This window comes from Eumetopias jubatus, unplaced genomic scaffold (genome assembly GCF_037043125.1).
Source record: "Eumetopias jubatus isolate StellerSeaLion01/CBP00866 unplaced genomic scaffold, mEumJub1_p1.0 scaffold_91, whole genome shotgun sequence".
NCBI classification, from domain to species: domain Eukaryota; kingdom Metazoa; phylum Chordata; class Mammalia; order Carnivora; family Otariidae; genus Eumetopias; species Eumetopias jubatus.
In genome coordinates this window covers 636,167-663,506 of record NW_028274897.1, presented here as the reverse complement: position 1 = coordinate 663,506, position 27,340 = coordinate 636,167, and the positions used below count along the sequence as shown (strand labels likewise).

General features: G+C 37.5%; 1 protein-coding gene across 1 annotated transcript in view; it reads right to left on the bottom strand.

Moving 5' to 3' along the window:
• The window catches only part of LOC148161696 (phospholipid-transporting ATPase ABCA3-like), a 172,160-nt gene that overhangs the window by 48,929 nt on the left and 95,891 nt on the right, over positions 1-27,340 (bottom strand). The window contains exons 22-24 of the mRNA XM_088020630.1: positions 15,971-16,187; positions 11,850-12,020; positions 7,445-7,623 (exon numbers count right to left, since the gene is read on the bottom strand). Coding sequence (XP_087876756.1) covers positions 7,445-7,623; positions 11,850-12,020; positions 15,971-16,187 — 567 coding nt within the window. The remainder of the gene's footprint in view (positions 1-7,444; positions 7,624-11,849; positions 12,021-15,970; positions 16,188-27,340) is intronic.

The window sequence follows — 27,340 nt, the reverse complement described above, 5'->3', positions numbered from 1 at the left end:
GAGGGAGCTAGGCATGAGCAGAGAAACAGGCCCTTGCACCGGGGAGCTTAAACAAGGAAGACTAATCCCCATAATATTTGGCTTTAAAAACCAGAGGGGCTGAATTCCATGAGTTTTTAAAAGAGGCAGATCTATGCATACTGATTTCAGAGTGTGTTGGAGGACTTCTCTGAAAACAAGGGAGCTGGCACATTCCATTTTCCTCCCCCAGCCCCCAGCATAAACACAAAGCTATTTGCAGGAGGTGGTGCTGAACAGACATTTGCTACCTAATGGGCTGGCACTGCACTAAGTCCATGAGTTCTCCTGAGGACTCACCGACTCGGAGTCTGCTAGCCTTGGCTCTGGGCTCAGGGCAGATTTTGTTAACACGTGTGCCCCTACACAGCTGCCTGGTGCACAAGTGCGGCACTGCACTGTGCACATCCAACTTGGCACTGAGCTATACTCCCTGAGCCACCTTCAGGCACTAGACCCAACTGTGTCCAGCCATTGCTGGCTCAGCCTCCCCCACCAGCTGCCATGGTCTAGAGCCCTCAGCTGTCACAGTGCTTTAGGGGATCTGGTATAGGACTAGTAGCCCAGCTCAAATTTTGCTAACACCCCTGCCTCACTCCCACATTCCCTGGCAGGCACGCCCCCTTAGAGCTGGCCTGCCTGGATCCCACTAATACCACAGAGAGTGAGCACAGCCCACAACAGGCAGTGATTGCAGATGACTGCAGTGAAATGATAAGTGACTCAGAGACGACAGCAGGGTAAAAGCAACACACATAGGATACCCTCCTAAAGTGTCAGGTTCTGCTGAGCAGGGGACATTGCACTGCAGGGCAGTACAGGACCTCTTCTTCATAAAGTCACCACTTTTAAGAGCAGAAGAAAGAGCTGACTTTGAAATTTATCCCCAATGAAAGAACAGGACAAGGCCAGAGATCTAAAAGAAACAGATATAAGTAACATGCCTAATACAGAATTTAAAGCAGTGATCATAAGGATACTCACTGGACTTAAGAAAAGAGTGGAAGATATGAGTGAGACCCTTATCATAGAGATAAGAAATAACATAGCATAGATAAAGGGCTCAATAAACAAAATGAGAAGCGTGCTTGATGGAATGAAAGGCAGGATGGAAGAAGCAGAGGAACGAATTAATGACCTAGAAGACAGTAATGGAAAGTAATCAAACTGAACAAAAGAGAGATAAAAGAATGATACAAAATGAGAACAGACTTAGGGAACTCAGTGACTCCATCAAATGTAATAACATTCATATTATAGCAGTTCCAGAAGAAAAAGAGAGAAAAGGGGGCAGAAAATTTATTTGAAGAAATAATAGCTAAAAACATCCCTATCTGAGGAAGGAAAAAGATATCCAGATGCAGGAGGCACAGAGAAGCAGACCCATAGCAAGACATACTATAATTAAATTGGCAAAATATAGTGAAAACAAAAAAATGTAAAATCAGGACGACAAAAGGAAACCATAACTTGCAAGGGAAAACCCACAAGGCTAGCACAAGATTATTTATTTGACAGAGAGAGACACAGCGAGAGAGGGAACACAAGCAGGGGGAGTGGGAGAGGGAGAAGCAGGCCTCCTGTGGAGCAGGGAGCCCGATGCAGTGCTCAATCCCAGGACCCTGGGATCATGACCCGAGCCAAAAGCAGACGCCTAACAACTGAGCCACCCAGGCGCCCCGAGCATGAGATTTTTAAGCAGAAACTTTGCAAGCCAGAAGAGAGTGGCATGATATATTCAAAGTGCTGATTGGGAAAAATCTGTAGCCAAGAATACTTCTAGCCAGCAAGGCCATCATTCAGAATAGAAGGAGAGGTAAAGAGATTCCCAGACACACAAAAAAACTAAAGAAGTTCATGATCGCTAAACCAACCCTGCAAGAAATATTAAAGGGGACTTTAGAGTAGAAAGACCAAAAATGACAGTATAAAGGTGGGAAACACAAAAGCAGTAAAAATTCAGTCAAGGAATTAATGAAATAAAAGGAAATGAAATATGGCACCACATATATATAATGTGGGGAGGAGAGGGGAAAATAATGGGTTTAAACTTAAACAACCATAAACTTAATATAGATTGCTATGTGCAAAAGAAATTATGTAAAAACCTAATGGTAACCACAAATCAAAAACCACTAATAAATATGTAAAGAATGAAGAGAAATAAGTCCAAATACATCACTAAAGAAAATCAGCAAAACATGAAAGAGAGAAAGACAAGAAAGGATCAGAAAAACTTCAGAAATAACCACAAAGCAAGTAATAAAATGGTAATAAATACATATCTTTCAATAATTACTTTGAATGTAAATGGACTAAATGCTCCAATAAAAAAACACAGGGTGACAGAGTGGATAAAAACAAAAACAAAAACAATACCCACCTATATGCTGCCTAAAACCAACACCACAGAAACACAATCATAAGAGAACATTATGAAAAACTGTATGCCAACAAACTGGTAACCTAGAAGAAATAGATAAATTCCTAGAAACATACAAACTACCAAAGCTGAAACAAGAAGAAATAGAAAACTTGAACAGGCTGATAGCCAGCAATGAAATTGGAGTCAGTAATCACAAACTCCCAACAAACAAAAGTCCAGGACCAGATGGCTTCACAGGCAAATTCTACCAAACATTTATTATTTTTTAAAAGATTTTATTTATTTGACAGAGAAAGAGAGAGATATAGCGAGAGAGGGAACACAAGCAGGGGGAGCAGGAGAGGGAGAAGCAGGCTTCCCGCTGAGCAGGGAGCCCGATGTGGGGCTCAATCCCAGGACCCTGGGATCATGACCTGAGCCAAAGGCAGATGCTTAATGACTGAGCCACCCAGGTGTCCCTCTACCAAACATTTAAGAAGAGTTAAAACTTATTCTTCTCAAACTTTTTCAGAAAATAGAAAAAGAAGAAAAAGTTCCAAATTCATTTTATGAGAGCAGCATTATCCTGATATCAAAACCAGATAAAGATGCCACTAAAAAAAGACAACTACAGGCAAGGATGTCCACTCTCACCACTTTTATTCAACATAGTGCTGGAAGTCCTAGCTACAGCAATCAGACAACAAGAATCAATAAAAGGCATTCAAGTTGGTTAGGAAGAAATTTTCACTATTTGCAGATGACATGATACTATATAGAAAACCCGAAAGACTCCACCAAAAAACTGCTAGAACTGATACATGAGTTCATAATGTTGCAGGATACAAAATCAACCCACAGTTATATGGTCAATTAATCTTTGACAAAGCAGGAAAGAATATCGAATGGGAAAAGGACAGTCTCTTCAACAAATGGTGTTGGGAAAACTGGAAAGCAATATGCAAAAGAAAGAAACTGGGCCACTTCTTTTCACTGTACACACAAAAATAAATTTGAAATGGATTAAAGACCTAAATGTGAGACCTGAAACCGTTAAAACTCTAAAAGAGAACACAGTAGTGACCTCTTTGATATCAGCCATAGCAACTTTTCTCGAGATACGTTTTCTGAGGCAAGAGAAACAAAAGCAAAAATAAACTATTGGGACTACATCAAAATAAAAAGCTTCCACATAGTGAAGGAAACAATCAAAACTAAAAGACAACCTACTGAATGGGAGAAGATATTTGCAAATGAGATATACAATAAAGGGTTAGTATCCAAAATATGTAAAGAACTTATACAACTCAACATCCAAAAAACAAATAATCCAATTACAAAATGGGCAGAAGACATCGAACAGACATTTTTCTAAAGAACACATCCAGATGGCTAACAGACACATGAAGAGATGCTCAACATCACTCATCATCAGGGAAATGCAAATCAAAACTATAATGAGATATCACCTCACAGCTGTCAGAATGGCTAAAATCAACAGCGCAAGAAACAACAGCTGTTGGCTAGCATGTGGAGAAAAAGGACCACTGTATGGGGGGGAATGGAAACTGGCACAGCCACTGTGGAAAACAGTATGGAGGTTCCTCAAAATGCTAAAAATAGCAATTGCACTTCGGCTATTTGCCCAAAGAATACAAAAACATTGGTTCAAAGGGACACATGCACCACTGTGTTTATTGTAGCATTATCTACAATAGCCAAATTATAGAAGTAGTCCAAATGTCGATTGAATGGATAAAGAAGAAATGATACATATATATATAGGAGAATATTACTCAGCCATAAAAATGGAATCTTGCCGTTTGCAACAATATGGATGGAGCTAGAGAGAATAATGCTAAGTATAATAAGTCAGAGAATGATAAATACCATATGATTTCACTCATGTGTGGAATTTAAGAAACAAGACAAAGAAAAAAGAGAAAGAGACAAACCAAGAAGCTGACTCTAAACTATAGAGAACAAACTGGTGGTTACCAGAAAGGAGGTGGATGGGGGGGTAAGTGAAGTCGGTGAAGGGGATTAAGAGTACACTTATCATGATGAGCACTCAGTAAGGCATATGATTTTGGAATCACTATATTGTATACCTGAAACTAATATAACACTATATGTTAATTCTACTGGAATTAAAATTAAAAACTTAGTAAGAAATAAATAAGATATAAACATATGTACAGGAAAAATGCAGTAAAATGAATTGCTAGATATTCATTATTTTATCAAACACAGCAATATAATGAACAATTATTAAAAAAAAGAATAAAATTATGGGAAATGACAATGCCATTCCCTGATCTATCCTAAGTAAACAACTGTGGCTTGATTTATGTTGGATAATATTCTTTTTAGTGGCATTATACACAGCTGCTAGTACCGTTTGGAGTGGTTAAGTTAAGGAGACAGATGCACTGCTATAAGACTGAGGCTAATAAGCCTGCTTCAGTTCTGCCTTCCAAATCTCATGTGCACTTCTTTCCTTACCAACTCTAAATTGGAATAATACAGGGAAGAAGATTCTGGCAGATAAGGTTCTGGCTTAGCCAAGTTGGCATCATGCCTTGGTACATCATAGTCAGACTGATGGAAACCAAAGATAACGATAAACTCAAAGACAGCCAAAGAAAAGCAATGCATTACATACAAAAGAAAACAATTTGACTGGCATCTTCGCATATGAATTAAAAGAAGCCAGAAGTTAGTGAAATGACATCATAGAGGGCCAAGAAAAAACCCAACTATCAACCTAGGCTTCTAAAGAAAGCAAAAATACACTCCAAGAATGAAGGTAAATAAAGATATTCTCAGATAAAAGAAGACTAACATAGTTCTTCTCTAGTTCTTAACTAAAATAAATCCTTAAATAAGTTTTCAGTGTAAAGGAAAACCACAGCAGAAGGAAACTCATCTATTCAGGAAAGAATGAATAGCACCAGAGATGCTAAATATCTAGGTAAATACAAAATCATTTTCCTATTGGTTACTTTGAAATACATAGTGTATTAAAGCAAAATATATTATTTTTCATGGTTAATAACATAATGTCATATATAGATGTTAGACATATGCCAACTACAGCATTAAAAACAATGAGGGATAGAGATGGACGTTTATAGTTTCACATTTACTACATTTTACAATATTAACTATAAAGAGACTATGAAAAATTAACTATGTATTTTGTAAACCCTGCATTGACAGCTAAAGATAAATATAAAAGTATTGCTAGAGTGAATTGAAAAATTAAAATGGAATTCCAATATGTTCAATTAATCCAAGTTAAGGCAGAAATGTGAAAAGAGTGAAACAAAAAACTGAAAGGACAAACAGAAGACAAATAATATATGTGGGAGATGGAAATACAAATTTATCAATGAAGGACTAAATGCTCAAATTGAAAAGTCAGAGATGATCAGAATGGATAAAAAGTTAGGACCCAATTACATGGTGTTTACAGTGAGCCACTTTAAATGTAAAGACAGAAGTTTGAAAATAAATGTATATAAAATGGCATACCATGAGAAACTATGTACAAGAGTGAAGGTGCCACACTAATGTCACAGGAAATAGACTTTAAGGCAAAGAATATTACCAGAGATATATGTCATTACCAGTGATACTCTATAATTCATTAATCAGAAAAACATATAATAGTAAATGTTTATTGGCTTAATGATTCAAAATATATTTTTAAAAGTGACAAAATTAAAGGGAGAAATAAACCTATAACTAGGATTGGAGATTTTACACTATTTTCTCAGCAACTGAAAGATAAATCTAACAAAAATATCAGTTAGAGACTGGGTGATGTAAGCAACCCTTAATCAACCATCATAACCTAATTGATATTTACAGAACATTACAACTAACAAGATACCAAATACACATTTATTTCACATGCACATGGCATATCACCAAGATAGGTCATATGCTGAGCCATACAGCAATTATCAATTAATTTAAAAGGATTGACCATAGAGTATGTTTTTTGACCACAAAGGAATGAAAGTAGAAATCAGTAACAATTAATATATCTAGAAACTTCCCAAATATTTTTTAAATTTATTTACAGACTTTTAAGTAATCCATATATCAAAAGAAGAAATCAGAGGAAATTTAAAAAATACTTAAACATTTGAATGATAATGAAAATAGAAGAAATCAAATTTTTTCAGGGTACAGCTAGAGGACTGTTTTGCTTTAAATGTTTATATTATTACAGAAGAAAGCCCTAAAGCCTGTAGTTTCAGTCTTTCCATAAAGAAGCTAGGAGGGAAGTAACCCAAAAGCAAGCAGCAGGAAGAAAAAATTTTAAAGACCAAAAATATCAGTGAAAAAGAAAACAGTCAACAATAAAGGAAATTAGTAAACACAAAATTTGGTTCTTTGAAATAATCAATAAAAACAAATGCAGTTTTTTGTAGGTAAATTACCTCAATAGATTATATTTAAGAAAATACATTTCTGGGGCACCTGGGTGGCTCAGTTAAGCAGCCACTCTTGGTTTCAGCTCAGGTCATGATCTCAGGCTCCTGGGATGGAGCCAGCCCCTTGCTGGGCTTGTGCTCTGTGCTCAGCAGGGATTGTGCTTCAGGATTCTCTCTCTCTCTCTGCCCCCATCCCCCCAGCTCACTCTCTCCCTCCCTAAAATAAATAAATAAATCTTTAAAAAAAGAAAATATATTTCCGTGAACACAGATTTTTTTTTTTTTTACCAGTAACTGTGATAGTCATGTACAGATACATGATTTTTAGGCATTTGCCTGGACTTATTTTTCTTAAGATTTTATTTATTTATTTGAGAGACCGTGAGCAAGAGAGAGTGAGAGCACAAGCCGGGAGAGGCAGAGGGAGACGGGGAGGGAGACACAGACTCTCTGCTAGCAGGAAGCCCAATAAGGGGCTTGATCCCAGGACTCTGAGATCATGACCTAAGCCAAGGCAGGGGCTTAACCAACTGAGCCACCCAGGCACCACTCCCACTTTTTTTTTTTTTTTTAAGATTTTGCTTGGAGTTAAGGCTCATGCTTAATTACTCACCTTCTTGAGTGTCTTATAGACACCAAAGTAAATATATTGATTGAAAAATGTTCTTAGCTTCCACAAAGTAGTGTCCAAAAAGAAAATGAAGAGAAGGCAAATAAAGCCTGTGATACTCATTATAATCATGTACTTTCCAATCATTTTCTCTTCCAAAGAATAAACATTCTTTGCAGTATCTGAGAATGACAGAGAGAGAGAGAGATAGAGAGAGATCGTAATAGAGAACACTGACACCATGAACAAGACTAAGAAAACAATAAATAAGAAATATAGGATGAAATGAAGTATTAGGCTAAATTGAGACAAGTAAACTATTTGGAATGTAAAAAGTGATTATCCTGCTACACAAATATCTTGTCGACAATGAATTTTGAAGACTAATTTCATGAATATAATATATACTAATCAAGTAAGCATATGAATATTAATTTACATTAATAAATATGAATAATATTTACTGATATGCCTATTAATTATTGCATGCCATGAAAAATATGCCCCAAATCCTTTCAGAAGTGTGAAATCTTAAATTGATAATTAGAAGAAAGTATTAAAGTGCAAATACTCTTACAAAACATAACACTTTGCTTTAAAAAGGTAAAAATGACCATTAGTGATACTTCTTGAGCTTTCTTGAGAAGAAAGTTGAATAAAAAGTATAGAATTTCTCTTATAAGAAAATTATATACTCTCCTTCCTTTTAAAAAAAGTTTATCTTTTAGAATGGTTTTAGATTTACAGAAAAATTACAAAGACAGTATGGAGAATTCCATATACTCTGCACACGCTTTCCTTAATTATTAACAACATACATTAGTATGGTACATGTTACAATAATGAATAAATATTATCACTAACAAATATCAAATATATCCTTAACTAAATTTCCTGATTTATTCAGGTTTCCTTTTTTTTAATGTAGTTTTCTTCCTTCCTTCCTTCCTTCCTTCCTTCCTTCCTTCCTTCCTTCCTTCCTTCCTTTTCCTTTTTTGTTCTGTGAACCAGTCCAGAATCCTGTATTACATTTTGTAGTTGTGTTTCCTGAAGTTCCTCTTAGCTGTGACAATTTCTCAGGTTTTCCTTATTTTTTATGACATTGACAGTTTTGAGGAGTACTGGTCAGGTATTTTGTAGGACTTCCCTCAGCAGGGATCTATTTGATTTTTTCTTTTTTTTCTTCTTTATGATTAGAATGGAATTATGGGGTTTTGGGAGGAAGATCACAGAGATAAAGTGACATTTTTATTGCAACAACAACAAAAGGCACACACTACCAGGGTGACCTCGATCACTTGGTTGATCTTGTGTTTGTCAGGTGTCTCTGCTGTAAAGTTACTCCCTTCCCTCTCTGTCCATACTCTATAATATTCTCTGGAAGGAAGTCAAAATGTACATCCCACTTTATATGTGGGAGAGTGAAGTTACCCTCTACCTCCTTGAGGTTGGAATAGCTACATAAATTGATCGGAACTCTATTGGAGACTTTTCTCTTATCCATCATTTTTTATTTGGTCATTTGTTTATATCAAAATAGATTCATATGATCAATTTATACTTTCAGTTACAAATCCAATATTACCTTCTTTTGTTGCTGAAATTGTTCTAGCTATGCCATTGGACTTTGTCATTTTTAAGAATAATATTTTACAAGTGTTTGCAGTTTATGTATAGAAATGCAATCGAATGTTTTGCTTGCATTTATTTCACATTAATCAACCCCAAGATATTCTTAAAAAGCTTAATATTTTATCAGAGGATCCTTTGAGATTCCTGGGTAGACCACCAAATCTAGTATTATTTCAACTTTTCCATTCCTCATATTTTAGAATTATATTATAGTTTTAAAATACTTGACTCATACAGAATATATGCTACATATGTATAGATTTAAAGCATTGTATCATAATGGAATCTATGACCTAGGCTCCAAATTAAGAGTTTACAAATAATTTTAAAATACAATACTTATATGCTCCTTCACTTCTCCACCCTCCAGAGGTAACTGCTATGATGAAATGTATTCTGCATTCCTATTTTAATTACAAGTGGACCATATAAATATAAATATATATATGAAATATATGTGTTATATATAAGTAAATAATATTTTGTTTAATTTTTAAATTTGAATGTTATAGAAATAGTATCATGCTCTATATAGTCTACAGGAGCCTGTTTCCCTCCATGTTATCATTTAAATTTTTTTCAAATATAAAGTAAAATTGAAATAATAGTAAAATAAAGACCATCTCCTCCACCTAGTATCAACTACGTTAATGTTTAGTCATATTTGCTCCCCACATGTTGCCCACTATGTGTCTATTTCTAATTAAGTTAACTCTGTGGTTTTTAAAAGATTATTTTCTTGTATGTGTTATTTTTATTTTTGTCTCCTTGCCATACTAACTTTGTATGAACGTTGGCTATCTCTGTTGTGAATTGTGAATTTTCATGAACCATCAAAACAACAATTTTATGGAGTGGTGATGAAAAGTTTCGGCTGATTACTTGGTTGCTTAGCTTATGAAAGAATTTCTGTTGGCAAAGTGAAATATAATTTCTTTAATAAATGTCCTTCTGGGATGCCTGGGTGGCTCAGTTGATTAAGCATCTGCTTTTGGCTCAGGTCATGATCCCAGAGTTTGGCATTGGGCTCCCTGCTCAGCAGGGAGCCTGCTTCTCCCTTTGCCTGCTGCTGGCGGGGGCGGGGGGGGATAGACATTTCTAGGAAGATATACAAATGGACAACAGGTACATGAAAAGATGCTCAACATCACTGGTAACATTAGAGAAATGCAAATTGAAACAATAATGTGATACAACATCATACCTACTAGAAAGGCTATATAATTTTAAAAAAATGGAAAATAACAATTGTTGGAGCGGATATAGAGAAACTGGAACCCTTCTACATTGCCATACAAAATATTCCCTGTTTCTATGGAGACTCAATATCTAATTTTCCATGTCACTATATTTTACCTGAAATGTTTCTCTTCCATTTTTTTCTACCTCAGCTCATCCCCTAAAATTTATTGTCGTAGAGTTTATAGTTCTGAACACTGAGCTTCCCTCTGAGGTCATCGACTACAGTTCTAGGTCAGATCTGGCTTACTAAGTATTCCTTCTCACTCTGCCCACTCTCACCAAAGTAAGATATTTTCAAAATTACCTAATAAGTGATACAGTGCCACTATGAGGATTTCTAAAGTTAAAATGAATGTTTACTTTTTTCAACAAAACTGCAGTACTGGGTGCCTTTCTCTTACTTTCCTTTCTGGCTCTTTTCTCTATTGTATGGCTCTTTAACACCCAAATCACCATATCCTGACCATTACTTAATTATCTAAAACAAAACAAAACAAAACGCACAGAACAGTTGAGTTCCTCTGTATGCAGATACTACATTAAATGCTGGAGGATGGATTTCACCCATTCCTTCAAAAATGTTGTGGGCAGGTGAGTTTGGGTGATTATGAGTGGTGAAGGTGGTGGGAGATAACAAAACTAAATATCATACAACTTCTTCCCCTGGAGGTTCTTTTCCAAAGATGAAATGCGTTATGCAACGAGGGAACATAAGCTGTGAATCCCAGTTCTGGACCATAAAAGCGGTGTGTCATAGGGCACAGAGTCATCTTCCTCGAAATGAGTATAAAAACTGAGAACTTGAGGTTGTGAAAATTTAAAATAATGTAAGTAGTTACTAGGTGGTTGATTATTAGTAGCTCTTATTTTTATATCTGATGACTACTTTAAAGTTACCTTGGCTTTGTTTTTGAGGTTTTATTATATTTACAAAGGTTTTCTCCCAGTCTTACAAAATGATGTATGTACTGAACATGTGTCCTGACTCTCTCTTTTGAAATAAGGGCTGATTCCCCACACGTCTCATGGGCTAAGCCCGAAACTAATTTCTTAGGCTTAGGGACCCCAAGAATACTGTGAAAATTAATAAAGGGAAGCCTCACTAAAGTGGAGTCAGGAGGCCAGCAGGGGGAACTCTCACACCCTACCAGTTGTCAGTGACAAGAATTGTCAATTATAGATCCAAAAAAAGAATCCTCAACAGGAAAGAATCATGATTACAGACCCCAACAACAACAACAAAAATGTACATTGCATCTCCTATAAGAAATTGACTACCCCTGCACCTCAGCCAATGGGAAACAGTCATCACCCCGAACTTTTGCTTCTCTCTAATGGAGTTTTGTTCAAACAGTCCCTCTCATCTTCCTCCCTCCTCCTAAATAATGTTCCTCTCTAAAATAATATTTGTGAGATTTGCCTAGTTTGCTGTAACTTGCTTGTTCTGCATTGCAATTCTCTGTCATTCCCCAATTAATCCATTTTTGCTGGAAAAATTACTGGCAGTTTTATGTTTAAGGTTAATAATACTTACTTTCTTTACTACAATTTAGGTAGATAGGAGGCTTATTTCCAGAGCACCATTTCTTTATCTGGTAGAAAGTAAAATAGTCACTGATACACTTTGCAAGGTTGTAATTGGGAAAGAACAGTAATGAGTTAAGTATGAAGGCTCTGGTGGTTTTTGACATCTTATGTTGAACTTCTAAAAAAGATGATAAGATTAGATTTCATTATAGGAAATGAACTATCTCCAGGACAACAAATCCCCCAAGGATGGTCAAACCAAGTTCAGAGAATTATTTAAAATAATAATTAAAATTATTATATTTGAAGAACACTAATTATTTCCCAATAAGTTTGTTCCAATTGACATCCAGTGACACACTTTGTGTTGATAATTGCAGAGTTCTGAAAAGTCTCTCTGGTGAAGTGGGTGTCCATGGGATAAGACTTCCTGGCACCTGATATGGATAGGAAACCACTACTATTTTTTTTATTTCTAATCTTAATTGATCAAGTAAGGGAGTAAAGTAGAGGTTGGAGATATAGCCTAGAATTGAAAAGTAGGGAACAGATAGGGAAATTATGACATGTTTGAGAGTAGAAAAATCTTCAAGGGAACCAGCTGATAGCTACTCTCTCTCAAGAATACATTAAATATGAACAGTCATTAGAGACTAAATTCCTGGAGATATAAACATGCTTAATTTATGAAATTGACATTATAGAATTCTGATCATGAATTCAGTTTTTTAAAAAGAAGATAAAAGGCTAGTCTAAACAGAAATTTCATATAAGACACTTTGGGCAAAGAGAGATGGCCAAGAAATGAAACTTCAAGTGTCCAAGCCATGGTGATTCTGTCCAGTGTAGATTTTAAACTGATAAAGAGACAAGTAATTGATCCAGATTGAAAAATTCAGGCTATTGGCCAAATGAACAGATGCCAAAAAGGGCACAATATACACCAGCACTATCTTTTTATGAATATGGAATAGCTCTATAGCTGCACCAGGTACACACATCTGACTGCTGAACACTTGAAATGTGGCTAGTGTGGCTGTGGAACTAAATTTTAAATTGCATTTAATTTCACAAAAAAGGCATAAAATATAATAATATATACCTAAAACCTGGGGAGGAGAGGAGAAAAGAAGGAGTTCAAACTTAAATGACCAACAACTTAATATAGACTGCTATATGCAGGACAGGTTATATACAAACCTAATGGTAACCACAAATTGAAAACCACTAATAAATATGTAAAGAATGGAAAGAAAGAACTCTAAATATATCACTAAAGAAAATCAGCAAAACATGAAAGACAAGAAAAGATCAGAAAAAACTTCGGAAACAACAATAAAGCAAGTAATAAAATGGCAACAAATACATATCTTTCAATAATTACTTTGAATGTAAATGGGCCAAATGCTCCAATCAAAAAACACAGGGTGATGGAATGAATTAAAAACAATGCCCATCGTTCTAGAGGGGAGGGTGGTGGGGGGATGGGTTAATCTGGTGATGGGTCTTAAAGAGGGCACATTCTGCGTGGAGCACTGGGTGTTATGCACAAACAATGAATCATGCAACACTACATCAAAAACTAATGGTGTAATGTATGGTGATTAACATAATAATAAAAAAGAAAAAAAACAATGCCCATCTATACGGTGATACTTCTATGTATATTGAGTTCTTAATTTAAATTATTACTAAATCTTAACATTTCTCAGGATTCTATTTGGATCTTTTTCAAATCTACTTGTTCTCTCTCTGTCTATATATATTATGCATATATATACATACATGTATATATAAGTAGCATATGCATATATGTTCTATTATTTATTATATATTCTATTATATATATTCCATTATTTGCTTATGTTCCTGAGACACTCTTACAATTTAAATATATTAAACATACATATTTATGCATATTAAATGCACATTATATATATTAATAATTTAAACATATATTTATATTGTATGCATATATATAACATACATGGACACATGTTCTATTATTTATATTCTATTATTTGCTCATATTCCTAAGACTCTGTTACAATTTAAATATTTTAAACATACATATTTTATATCCTTCTAAAAATCCCCAAATCTTAATTTTGCAGGTCTGATTCTGATTCTACAATTTGTGGTTTCTGCTAGCACTTGCTCTTAAGACCTTGTTTTTTTCCTCTTTTTTCTTTCTTTGTTCTTTTATTTGATTTCAAGTTCTCTAGCAAATTTAACTATGGGAATACTTTGAAGTAGAGGAATTATGTATCCCTTTGCCACTCACCTGAGAGCACAACCGAGATTATTTAAAATAAATTATCAAGTTATGTTTTTTAGCTTACATACTATGTTCTATGATTGCAGGACACAAGCCAGTATGAACAGGTACATGTGTTTACAAATTCCAAAGGGAAATTATTATCCCTCATTTCAGTGCCAAATTCAACCCTTACAAGTTTCCTTTCTGTGTCCTATTGTGGCACTCGTTTTGTTCACCCTTATAATGAAGACATAACCCCTTGAACTTCTAATTTTAAAGAGGAAGATATTAAACCTTTGTTGTACCTTTATGCTTTTTATTTTGACCTCTATGTTCCTCACAACTTATAAAATGGAAAATTAAGGTCAACAGATGCTGTCAATAACCTCAAATCAAAGCTACCTTTAATGCTTGCTTATCTTAAAGGACACTTGCTTTCACTTTATTGTTGGCCTCTGCCAATTCTATACCTTCTCCTCAGTTCATTATTTTTGGCACAGTATCATAGTGTTTGTTCTGCTGCTCAAAAGTGGAAGTCTCCTTTGATTTTCTAATTGCCAAGTCTTTGGCTTCCTTTTTGTTCTCATCCTATTCTGCATTACTCTTTGCAACATAGTCCTTCTAAAGAAGTCTTTCAAAAACTTTCTAAAACAGTAATTTATTCCTATTCTTACTCTGAAACAACTATTTCTCTCTAGTCCCTTAAATGATCATTTCCTTTTAGATTAGGGCTCACAGACTCAAATGCTTACAGGTGAGTCTTCCTCACATCACAAACTAGTACTCTTCGGACAAATGTGCAAAAATGTACAAACATTTGCTTTCCATAATTTGGGTATCCCTTTGTGAGAATGAGTGCTAAGACATATCTGTTTCACAAGATTTTTCACCTGCTGTGCATAAGCTTAAGTCTTATGCATGTGAAATTACGAACTATTCTTTTGTGACCAGGGAAGGGCAAAGGGAACAAGGCAGAAGCCAGCGTTTATGGAGCAACAACAGAAAGGGAGGATGTGGGAAAGGGCTGAGGCCAACTGAAATGCACATTAGAGGGTGAATCGACAACTCCATTTACAACAGTGGCCATTTCAGTGATGATCGTCCCAAGTCTCAAAATCAAAGAAGGAAAAGGAGGAAATACAAATTCAAGAATACTGTAGAAACTGGTCCTGGAAGGGAGGAAAACTGGCTTAATTATATGTATGTCAGATGCATATAGAGATTTTCTTCCTGGAAAATCTTGTTAGGGTGCTCATGATCTTGTGCCTTTTCATTGAATTAGGGAAGAAAAGCCACACCATAAAACCTTCCTTGAACAAAACTGTCAGCCTCTCCCAAGAACTCAAGATTCTCCTCCACTCTTCCCTCTCTTCACCTCACTACAAACTGCCATAACATCAAGGGGGAACACTTTTAAAGATAATAATGGCCTCATATAGTTGAGATAGAATTTATTCTAACTTTCTGAGGCCGGCCCTTCTAAAAAGAAAGCTCCTTTTTTGTATTCTCTCTCTCTCTTTGACAAATGAGTCTCAGGACAGATGTTCCTAAAATTTCCCATATCTGTTGCAAAACAGATTCCTTAGTCATGTGATGGAGTTACTGGAGGTGGGGATAGAGCAGAAGAAACTTGTCAAAGGACTTGTAGGTTACGTCCAGCCCCATCAGTTCAGCATGAGGATCCCAGGTCTAACACAGCACCCAGAATATCATAGCACTCAAAAATAATTTTATGAACTTACATCAAGTACAGGATTTTCCCAAAACCTAGAACTTTATTGTCTACTAATGTCGTTAGTCCATTCCTACTTATTTATTTACTGCTGCCTTCTGAGTAAAGAGAAACTTTGTGAAGCCCTTACTCTTACCGAATTGAAGTGTGGCATCTATGAGGAGACTGAAAATGCCTGAAAGGTAGTTGAATAGGACAAGTTTGATGTAGGCAGAAGTACTTCTAGTAAACAAGAAGCTCAGCAGGTACATGAGGGGAATGGCAGACCAGCCATATAGCACGAAGATCAGCATTGTGTCCAGAAAATGGTAATCTGTGATGTAAATATCCAACTGGCAGAATTTGAATGCTCCCTGAAACACAGAGGGCATAGAGATAAAGGCAAAGTGAAGGGCAAGTCGAAAATAACGCAAGCCAAAATGTGTAGAGGAGACAGCAAGTCCTATCGCTATGTAGCATGGAAGTATTCATTAATTAAATCAGTTAGCCTCTATAAAATACTTCAACCTAGGAGCATGAAGTAAGGTACTTCTACATCTACTTAACCAGAGGTTAGTCCAATGAGCAGAACCGCCATAAATCCCTTTATTTTTTTTTCCTACCTGGAATGGTTTTTTATTTTTTTTTAATTTTTTTGAAGACTTTATTTATTTGACAGAGAGAGACAGATAATGGCAGAGATAGCGAGAGAGAGCACAAGCAGGGGGAGAAGCAAAGGGAGAGGGAGAAGCAGGCTCCCCGTGGAGCAAGGAACCAAACCTGGGGCTCGATCCCAGGTCTGTGGGATCATGACCCAAGCTGAAGGCAGACGCTCAACCGACCGAGCCACCCAGATGCCCATGGAATGGTTTTTTAATGAACAAAGTCAGTATATTTTCCCCCAATAAGGCTAACTCTCACCTTTCCCAGAAAGATTACTTCTCTAGAGAGCCTCTTTCTCTGAAGATTTTTATCTCTGGTTATAGCTTTGAACCAGGTCTCCTACTCCCTATTCTACTCCCCCCCATGGCCATCGCACCCACCCAAGCAACTCTGGGGCTTAATTATCAATAGATACGTGTTTATTGCTATTTTATTATTTGTTCTGTTGTTTCTGGAGATTTTCTCTAGTCCTTTCTTGGCTTTGTCATTCTTGGTCTTTTCTTTCCACTCAAAGAATCCTCTTTAATATTTCTTGCAGGGCTGATTTAGTGGTCACAAACTTCTTCAGTTTTTGCTTGTTTGGGAAACTCTTTTATCTTTCCTTCTATTCTGAATGATAGCCTTGCTGGACAGATTATTCTTGGCTGCAGGTTTTTCCCATTCAGCATGTTGAATTTATCATGCCACTTCCTTCTGGCTTGCCATGATTCGATCCGCTAGCCTTATGGGTTTTCCCTTGTATGTTAAGGATTTCTTTTGTCTTGCTGTTTTAAAGATTTTTTCTTATCACTCTATTTTGCAAATTTAATTACAATACATCTTATTGGCCTGCTTTTGTTGATCTTGATGGGAGTTCTCTGTGCCTCCTGGATTTGGATGTCTGTTTCCTTCTCTAGGTAAGGGAAATTTTCAGCTATTATTTCCTCATATAAATTTTCTGCCCCCTTTTCTCTCTTATTCTTCTTCTGGGACTCCTAAAACAAATGTTATAACATTTGATGGAGTCACTGAGTTACCTAAGTCTATTTTTATGTTCCATAATTCTTTTTCCTCTCTTTTGTTCAGCTTATTTTCCATTATTTTGTCTTCTATATCAGTAATTCATTCCTCTGCTTCTTCCCGCTTACTGTTCATTGCATCAAATCTGTTTCCAATCTCAGTTATTGCATTCTTCATTTCTGATGGATTCTTTTTTAACTCTTTTATTTTAGTGGTAAGGGTCTCCCTGATGTCTTCCATTCTTTACACAAGCCCAGTGAATATCTTTATGATTGTTGCTTTTTTTTATGGTATTAGTAATTTTTTAAAAATTTTATTTTTTTAGTGATCTTTTTTTATTTAAAGCACAAACTCTTTGTCTTGTTCTTTAACTTAAAAAAAAAGTTTAACAGAGGGAGTCTGGGTGGTGCAGTCAGTTAAGCATCTGCCTTCGGCTCAGGTCATGATTCTGGGGGCCTAGGATGGAGCCCCGCATCAGGCTCCCTGCTCGGTGGAGAGCCTGCTTCTCCCTCTCCCTCTGTCTCTCCCCCTACTTGTGCTCTCTCTCTCAATCTCTCAAATAAATAAGTAAAATATTTTAATAAAAAAATAAAAATAAAAAATAAATTTTCACTCACATGGATTCTTTAGCTAATGGATAGTTGCATATTCACAATATATATTACAATACTGTCAGTTACACAGATATGTCATTTAATAATATGCACTCATAGTGTGGGTCTCCATGTTTTATTATTTATTTATTTTTATTTTAATTTAAATTCAATTAATATGTAATCTATTATTTGTTTCAGGGATACAGGACTGTGATTCATCAGTCTTACATAATACCCAGTGCTCATTACAACACATACCTTCCCCAGTTGCCCATCACCCAGTTACCCCATCCCCCCACCCTTCTCCCATCCAGCAACCCTCAGTTTGTTTCCTAAGATTAGAGTATTTTATGGTTTGTCTCCCTCTCTGGTTTTGTCTTGTTTCATTTTTTCCTCTTCCCCTATGATCCTCTGCCTTGTTTCTTAAATTCCACATATCAGTGAGATCTCATGATAATTTTCTCTGACTGACTTATTTTGCTTAGCATAATACCCTCTTAGTTCCATCCACGTTGCTGCAAATGGCAAGATTTCATTTTCTGATGGCTGCATAATATTCCATTGTGTGTGTGTGTGTGTGTGTGTGTATACATCTTATATCCATTCATCTGTTTTTTTGTGTGTGTGTGTGTGTCTTTTTTTTTAAATTTTTTATTGTTATGTTAATCACCATATATTACATCATTTGTTTTGGTGTAGTGTTCCATGATTCATTGTTTGTTCATAACACCCAGTGCTCCATGCAGAATGTGCCCTCTTTAATACCCATCACCAGGCTAACCCATCCCCCTACCCTCCTCCCCTCTAGAACCCTCAGTTTGTTTTTCAGAGTCCATCATCTCTCCTGGTTCGTCTCCCCCTCTGACTTACTCCCCTTCATTCTTCCTCTCCTGCTATCTTCTTCTTTTTCTTTTTTCTTAAAATATGTTGCATTATTTGTTTCAGAAGTACAGATCTGTGATTCAACAGTCTTACACAATTCACAGCGCTCACCGTAGCACATACCCTCCCCAATGTCTATCACCCAGCCACCCCCATCCCTCCCACCCCCGACCACTCCAGCAACCCTCAGTTTGTTCCTGAGATTAAGAATTCCTCATATCAGTGAGGTCATATGATACATGTCTTTCTCTGATTGACTTATTTCACTCAGCATAACACCCTCCAGTTCCATCCACGTCGTTGCAAATGGCAAGATCTCATTCCTTTTGTATCCATTCATCTGTTGATGGACATCTAGGCTCTTTCCATAGTTTGGCTATTGTAGACATTGCTGCTATAAACATTGGGGTGCAGGTGCCCCTTTGGATCACTACAATTGTATCTTAGGGGTAAATACCCAGTAGTGCAATTCCTGGATCGTAGGGTAGCTCTATTTTCAACTTTTTGAGGAACATCCTTACTGTTTTCCAGAGTGGCTGCACCAGCTTGCACTCCCACAACAGTGTAAGAGGGTTTCTCTTTCTCCACATCCTCGCCAACATTTGTTGTTTCCTGTCTTGTTAATTTTTACCATTCTAACTGGTGTAAGGTGGTATCTCATTGTGGTTTTGATTTGTATCTCCCTGATGGCTAGTGATGTTGAGCACTTTTTCATGTGTCTGTTGGCCATTTAGATGTCTTTTTTGCAGAAATGTTTGTTCATGTCTTCCTTCCATTTCTTGATTGGATTATTTGTTCTTTGGGTGTTGAGTTTGGTTAGTTCTTTATAGGTTTTGGATACTAGCCCTTTCTCTGATATGTCTTTGGCAAATATCTTCTCCCATTCTGTCAATTGTCTTGGTTTTTCAACTGTTTCCTTTGCTGTGCAAAAGCTTTTTATCTTGATGAAGTCCCAATAGTTCATTTTGCCTTTTTTTCCCCTTGCCCTTGGAGACAGGTCTTTCATCCATTTTGAGTCTATTTTTGTGTACAGTGTAAGGAAATGGTCATTTTATTCTTCTGCATGTGGCTGTCCAATTTTCCCAACACCATTTGTTGAAGAGACTGTTCTTTTTCCATTGGATATTCTTTCCTGCTTTGTCAAAGATTAGTTGACTATAGAGTTGAGGGTCCATTTCTGGGTTCTCTACTCTGTTCCATAGATCTATATGTCTGTTTTTATGCCAGTACCATACTCTCTTGATGATTACAGCTTTGTCATAGAGCTTGAAATCCGGGATTGTGATACCACCAGATTTGGTTTACTTTTTCAACATTCCTTTGGCTATTCAGGGTCTTTTCTGGTTCCATACAAATTTTAGGATTGCTTGCTCCAGTTCTGTGGAAAAACTTCATGGTATTTTGATAGGGATTGCATTGAATGTGTAGATTGCTCTAAGTAGCATAGACATTTTCACAATATTTGTTCTTCCAATCCATGAACGTGGAATGTTTTTCTATTTCTTTGTGTCTTCCTCAATTTCTTTCATGATTGCTCTATAGTTTTCTGAGTACAGATCCTTTGCCTCTTTGATTAGATTTATTCCTAGGTAGCTTATGGTTTGGGGTGTAATTGTAAATGGGGTTGGCTCCTTATTTTCTCTTTCTTCTGTCTCATTGTTGGTGTGTAGAAATGCAACTGATTTATGTGGATTGACTCTATAACTTGCCACTTTACCAAATTCCATATGAGTTCTAGCAATTTTGGGGTGGAGTCTTTAGGGTTTTCCATATAGAGTATCATGTCATCTGCAAAGAGTGAGAGTTTGAGTTTTTCTTTGCTGATTCAGATGCTTTTTATTTCTTTTTGTTGTCTGATTGCTGATGCTAGAACTTCTAGTACTATGTTGAATAGCACTGCTGACAGTGAACATCCCTGCCATGTTCCTGACCTTAGGGGAAAAGCTCTCAGCTTTTCCCCATTGAGAATGATATTCTCTGTGGGTTTTTCATAGATGACTTTTATGATATTGAGTATGTACCCTCTGTCCCTACACTGTGAGGAGTTTTAATCAAGAAAGGATGTGGGGGGGGGGGCGGAGCAAGATGGCGGAGGAGTAGGAGACCTAGATTTCGTCTGGTCTCAGGAATTCAGCTGAATAGGGATCAAACCATTCTGAACACCTACGAACTCAACAGGAGATCGAACAGGAGAGTAGCAACAACTCTCTGAACAGAGAAGCGACCACTTACTGGAAGGTAGGGCTTGCGGAGAAGTGAATCCGAGGCGATATTCGGGAGGATAGACGGCGGGGGAGGGGCCTCCGCCAGCCGCTTCTGGCAAGTGATAGGACCGCGGAGCACAAAATCGGACCTTTTAGAAGTTGGCTCGGCGGAGGGACGTCGCTGCAGTGGCTAAGCGGGGGGTGGAATCCTCCCGGGACAGTGTGGTCTCAGGACCCTTGGGGTCACAGAGAGACCGGGGTGCCTGAGTGCAGCAGAGCTCCCAGGTATCAGAGCGGGGAAGCCGGCGGCAGATACGGAGCAGAGTCGCGGGCTCTCAGCTCGGGGTTGCCATAAACTGTGATCTGCGGCCCAGTCGGGGCACGGCTCCCCCAGCAGTGACCCAAAAAGCAGCAGATCCGGGGAGACTCCCCTTCCTTCCCGGGGAGGAGCGGTGCGGGAACGCACTGCAGGGATCTGCTGGGTTTGGAGACTCCGCGTGGGGTCGGGTGCCAGAGATAGCAACGCTCGATCACAGGCCGGGTGAGCACGGAGTGCGGCCGGAGACCGGGGACACGGAAGTGACTGCTTTTCTCTGGGGGCACACTGAGGAGCGGGGCCGCGAGTTCTCAGCTCCTCCAAGTGGAGATTGGGAGGCCACCATTTCTGCCCTGGGCCTCCAAAGCTGTACCGAGAGCTTGCAGGGAACAAAAGCTCCTGAGAGCAAACCGGAAGAGCTTCCTTAGCCCGGACCGACAAGGGCGGGGCAATTCAGCCTCCGGCAAAGACATTTGGAAACCACAGCAACAGGCCCCTCTCCCAGAAGATCAGCACAAACAGCCAGCAAGCCAAGACCAAGTTGATCGATCAAGGAGAATAGGAGAACTCCAGCGCTAGGGGAATACTGCACATAGATTCATGGCTTTTTTTTTTTTTTTTTTTTTACCATGATTCATTATTTCATCAAAGTTAATTTTTGTTGACTGTTTTTTTTTTATTTTTCTTTTTCCCTTTTTCAACCAACATCTTATAAATCCCTTTTTAAAAAAAAAAACAAACATTTTTTATTTTTCATTTTTAGAGTCATATTTTATCCCTTCATAGTAGTTACCCTTATTTTTGGCATATATATATAAGTTGTTCTCTCTTTAAAATTTTGAGGTACAGTTTCTTCTAACAGATCAAAATATACCCTAAATCACTAGTGTATGGCTTTGTTCTAGTCTCCTGCCTGATCACATTCTCTCCCTTTTTCCTTTTTGTTTTTCTTAAATCTTCTTTCTTTTTTCAAACAACTTATCTTACCAAGTCCTTTTATAAAATCTTTTATAATTTTCATCTTTACAGTCATCTTCCATCCCTTCATTGTATCAACCCTTATTTGGTACATATATGTCTTTCTTCCTTTAAAATTTTAGGAGGCACTTTTTTCTAACAGACCAAAATACGCCCAAAATCTAGTGTGTGGCACTGATCTATGCACTAGCCTGATCATATTTGATCATATTCTGCCTTTATTGTATTGTTTTGTTTTTGTTTTTATCTTTTTTTTCTTTTTTTTTTCTTTTTCTCTTTCTTTTTTCTTTCTTTCCCTTTCTTTTCCCCTGGTGTCAGGTCTTTTCTGATTTGTATACAGTATATTTGCTGGGGACGTTGTAAACTTGTTAGCCTTTTGTTCTCTCATTCATCTATTCTCCTCTGGACAAAATGACAAGACAAAAGAAATCACCTCAGCAAAAAGAACAAGAGGTAGTACCGTCAGCCAGGGACCTACTCAATACGGACATTAGTACGATGTCGGACATAGAGTTCAGAATCATGATTTTAAAGATACTAGCTGGGCTTGAAAAAAGCGTGGAAGTTATTAGAGAAACCCTTTCTGGAGAAATAAAAGAACTAAAATCTAACCAAATCGAAATCAAAAAGGCTATTGATGAAGTGCAATCAAAAATGGGGGCACTAAATGCTAGGATAAATGAGGCAGAAGAGAGAATCAGCGATATAGAAGACCAAATGACGGAAAATAAAGAGGCTGAGAAAAAGAGAGAGAAACAACTACAGGATCACGAGGGCAGAATTCGAGAGATAAGTGATACGATAAGACGAAACAACATTAGAATAATTGGGATCCCAGAAGAAGAAGAGAGAGAGAGAGGGGCAGAAGGTATATTGGAGCAAATTATAGCAGAGAACTTCCCTAATGTGAGGAAGGAAACAGGCATTAAAATCCAGGAGGCACAGAGAACCCCTCTCAAAATCAATAAAAATAGGTCAACACCCCGACATCTAATAGTAAAACTTACGAGTCTCAGAGACAAAGAGAAAATCTTGAAAGCAGCTCGGGTGAAGAGATATGTAACCTACAATGGTAGAAACATTAGATTGGCAACAGACCTATCCACAGAGACCTGGCAGGCCAGAAAGGACTGGCAAGATATCTTCAGAGCACTAAACGAGAAAAATATGCAGCCAAGAATACTATATCCAGCTAGGATGTCATTGAAAATAGAAGGAGAGATAAAAAGCTTCCAGAACAAACAAAAACTAAAGGAATTTGCAAACACGAAACCAGCCCTCCAAGAAATATTGAGAGGGGTCCTCTAAGCAAAGAGAGAACCTAAAAGCAGCAAAGAGCAGAAACGAACACAGACAACAGACAGTTAACAGTCACCTTACAGGTAATACAATGGCACTAAATTCATACCTTTCAATAGTTACCCTGAATGTAAATGGGCTAAATGCCCCAATCAAAAGACACAGGCTATCAGATTGGATTAAAAAACAAGACCCATCAATATGCTGTCTGCAAGAGACTCATTTTAGACCCAAAGACACCCCCAGATTGAAAGTGAGGGGGTGGAAAACCATTTACCATGCTAATGGACACCAAAAGAAAGCTGGGGTGGCAATCCTTATATCAGACAAACTAGATTTTAAAACAAAAACTGTAATAAGAGATGAGGAAGGACACTATATCCTACTTAAAGGGTCTATCCAACAAGAAGATCTAACAATTGTAAATATCTATGCCCCGAACATGAGAGCAGCCAATTATATAAGGCAATTAATAACAAAAGCAAAGAAACACATTGATAACAATACAATAATAGTGGGGGACTTTAACACCCCCCTGACTGAAATGGACAGATCATCTAAGCAAAAGATCAACAAGGAAATAAAGACTTTAAATGACACATTGGACCAAATGGACTTCACAGACATATTCAGAACATTCCATCCCAAAACAAAGGAATACACATTCTTCTCTAGTGCCCATGGAACATTCTCCAGAATTGATCACATCCTAGGTCACAAATCAGGTCTCAATCAGTACCAAAAGATTGGGATCATTCCCTGCATATTTTCAGACCACAATGCTTTGAAACTAGAACTCAACCACAAGAGGAAATTCGGAAAGAACTCAAATACATGGAGGCTAAAGAGCATCCTACTAAAGAATGAATGGGTCAACCAAGAAATCAAAGAAGAATTAAAAAATTTCCTGGAAACCAATGAAAATGAAAACACAACTGTTCAAAATCTTTGGGATACAGCAAAGGCAGTCCTGAGAGGAAAGTATATAGCAATACAAGCCTTTCTCAAGAAACAAGAGAGGTCTCAAATACACAACCTAACCTACACCTAAAGGAGCTGGAGAAAGAACAGCAAATAAAGCCTAAACCCAGCAGGAGAAGAGAAATCATAAAGATCAGAGCAGAAATCAATGAACTAGAAACCAAAAGAACAGTAGAACAGATCAACGAAACTAGGAGCTGGTTCTTTGAAAGAATTAACAAGATTGATAAACCCCTGGCCAGACTGATCAAAAAGAAAAGAGAAATGACCCAAATCAACAAAATCATGAATGAAAGAGGAGAGATCACAACCAACACCAAAGAAATACAAACAATTATAAGAACATATTATGAGCAACTCTATGCCAACAAATTAGATAACCTGGAAGAAATGGGTGCATTCCTAGAGATGTATCAACTACCAAAATTGAACCAGGAAGAAATAGAAAACCTGAACAGACCTATAACCACTAAGGAAATTGAAACAGTCATCAAAAATCTCCCAAGAAACAAAAGCCCAGGGCCAGATGGCTTCCCAGGGGAATTCTATCAGACATTTCAAGAAGAATTAATACCTATTCTCCTGAAACTGTTCCAAAAAATAGAAATGGAAGGGAAACTTCCAAACTCATTATATGAGGCCACCATTACCTTGATACCAAAACCAGAAAAAGACCCCATCAAAAAGGAGAATTACAGACCAATATCCTTGATGAACATGGATGCAAAAATTCTCACCAAAATACTAGCCAATAGGATCCAACAGTACATTAAAAGGATTATTCACCAGGACCAAGTGGGATTTATTCCTGGGCTGCAAGGGTGGTTCAACATCCGCAAATCAATCAATGTGATATAATACATTAACAAAAGAAAGAGCAAGAATCATATGATCCTCTCAATAGATGCAGAAAAAGCATTTGACAAAGTACAACATCCTTTCTTGATCAAAACTCTTCAGAGTATAGGGATAGAGGGTACATACCTCAATATCATAAAAGCCATCTATGAAAAACCTACAGCGAATATCATTCTCAATGGGGAAAGGCTGAGAGCTTTTCCCCTAAGGTCAGGAACGCGGCAGGGATGTCCACTATCACCACTGCTATTCAACATAGTATTAGAAGTCCTAGCCACAGCAATCAGACAACAAAAAGAAATCAAAGGCATCCAAATCGGCAAAGAGGAAGTCAAACTCTCACTCTTTGCAGATGATATGATACTGTATGTGGAAAACCCAAAAGACTCCACCCCAAAACTGCTAGAACTCATACAGGAATTCAGTCAAGTAGCAGGCTATAAAATCAATGCACAGAAATCAGTGGCATTCCTATACACCAACAACAAGACAGAAGAGAGACAAATCAAGGAGTCGATCCCATTTACAATTGCACCCAAAACCATTAGATACCTAGGAATAAATCTAACCAAAGAGGCAAAGGATCTGTACTCAGAAAACTATAAAATACTCAGGAAAGAAATGGAAGAAGACACAAAGAAATGGAAAAACGTTCCATGCTCATGGATTGGGAGAATCAACATTGTGAAGATGTCAATGCTACCTAGAGCAATCTACACATTCAATGCAATCCCCATCAAAATACCATCCACTTTTTTCAAAGAAATGGAACAAATAATCCTAAAATTTGTATGGAACCAGAAGAGACCCCGAATAGCCAGAGGAATACTGAAAAAGAAAAGCAAAGCTGGCGGCATCACAATTCCCCACTTCCAGCTCTATTACAAAGCTGTCATCATCAAGACAGTATGGTACTGGCACAAAAACAGACACATAGATCAATGGAACAGAATCGAGAGCCCAGAAATGGACCCTCAACTCTATGGTCAACTTATCTTTGACAAAGCAGGAAAGAATGTCCAATGGAAAAAAGACAGTCTCTTCAACAAATGGTGTTGCGAAAATTGGACAGCCACATGCAGAAGAATGAAACTGGACCATTTCCTTACACCACACACAAAAATAGACTCCAAATGGTTGAAAGACCTAAACGTGAGACAGGAGTCCATCCAAATCCTAAAGGAGAACACAGGTAGCAACCTTTTCGACCTTAGCTGCAGCAACTTCTTCCTAGAAACATTGCCAAAAGCATGGGAAGCCAGGGCAAAAATGAACTATTGGGATTTCATCAAGATAAAAAGCTTTTGCACAGCAAAAGAAACAGTCCACAAAACCAAAAGACAACCGACAGAATGGGAGAAAATATTTGCAAATGACATATCAGATAAAGGGCTAGTATCCAAAATCTATAAAGAACTTATCCAACTCAACACCCAAAGAACAAATAATCCAATCAAGAAATGGGCAGAAGACATGAACAGACATTTCTCCAAAGAAGACATCCAAATGGCCAACAGGCACATGAAAAAGTGCTCAACATCGCTCGGCATCAGGGAAATCCAAATCAAAACCTCAATGAGATACCACCTCACACACGTTAGAATGGCTAAAATTAACAAGTCAGGGAACGACAGATGTTGGCGGGGATGTGGAGAAAGGGGAACCCTCCTACACTGTTGGTGGGAATGCAAGCTGGTGCAACCCCTCTGGAAAACAGTATGGAGGTTCCTCAAACAGTTGAAATTAGAGCT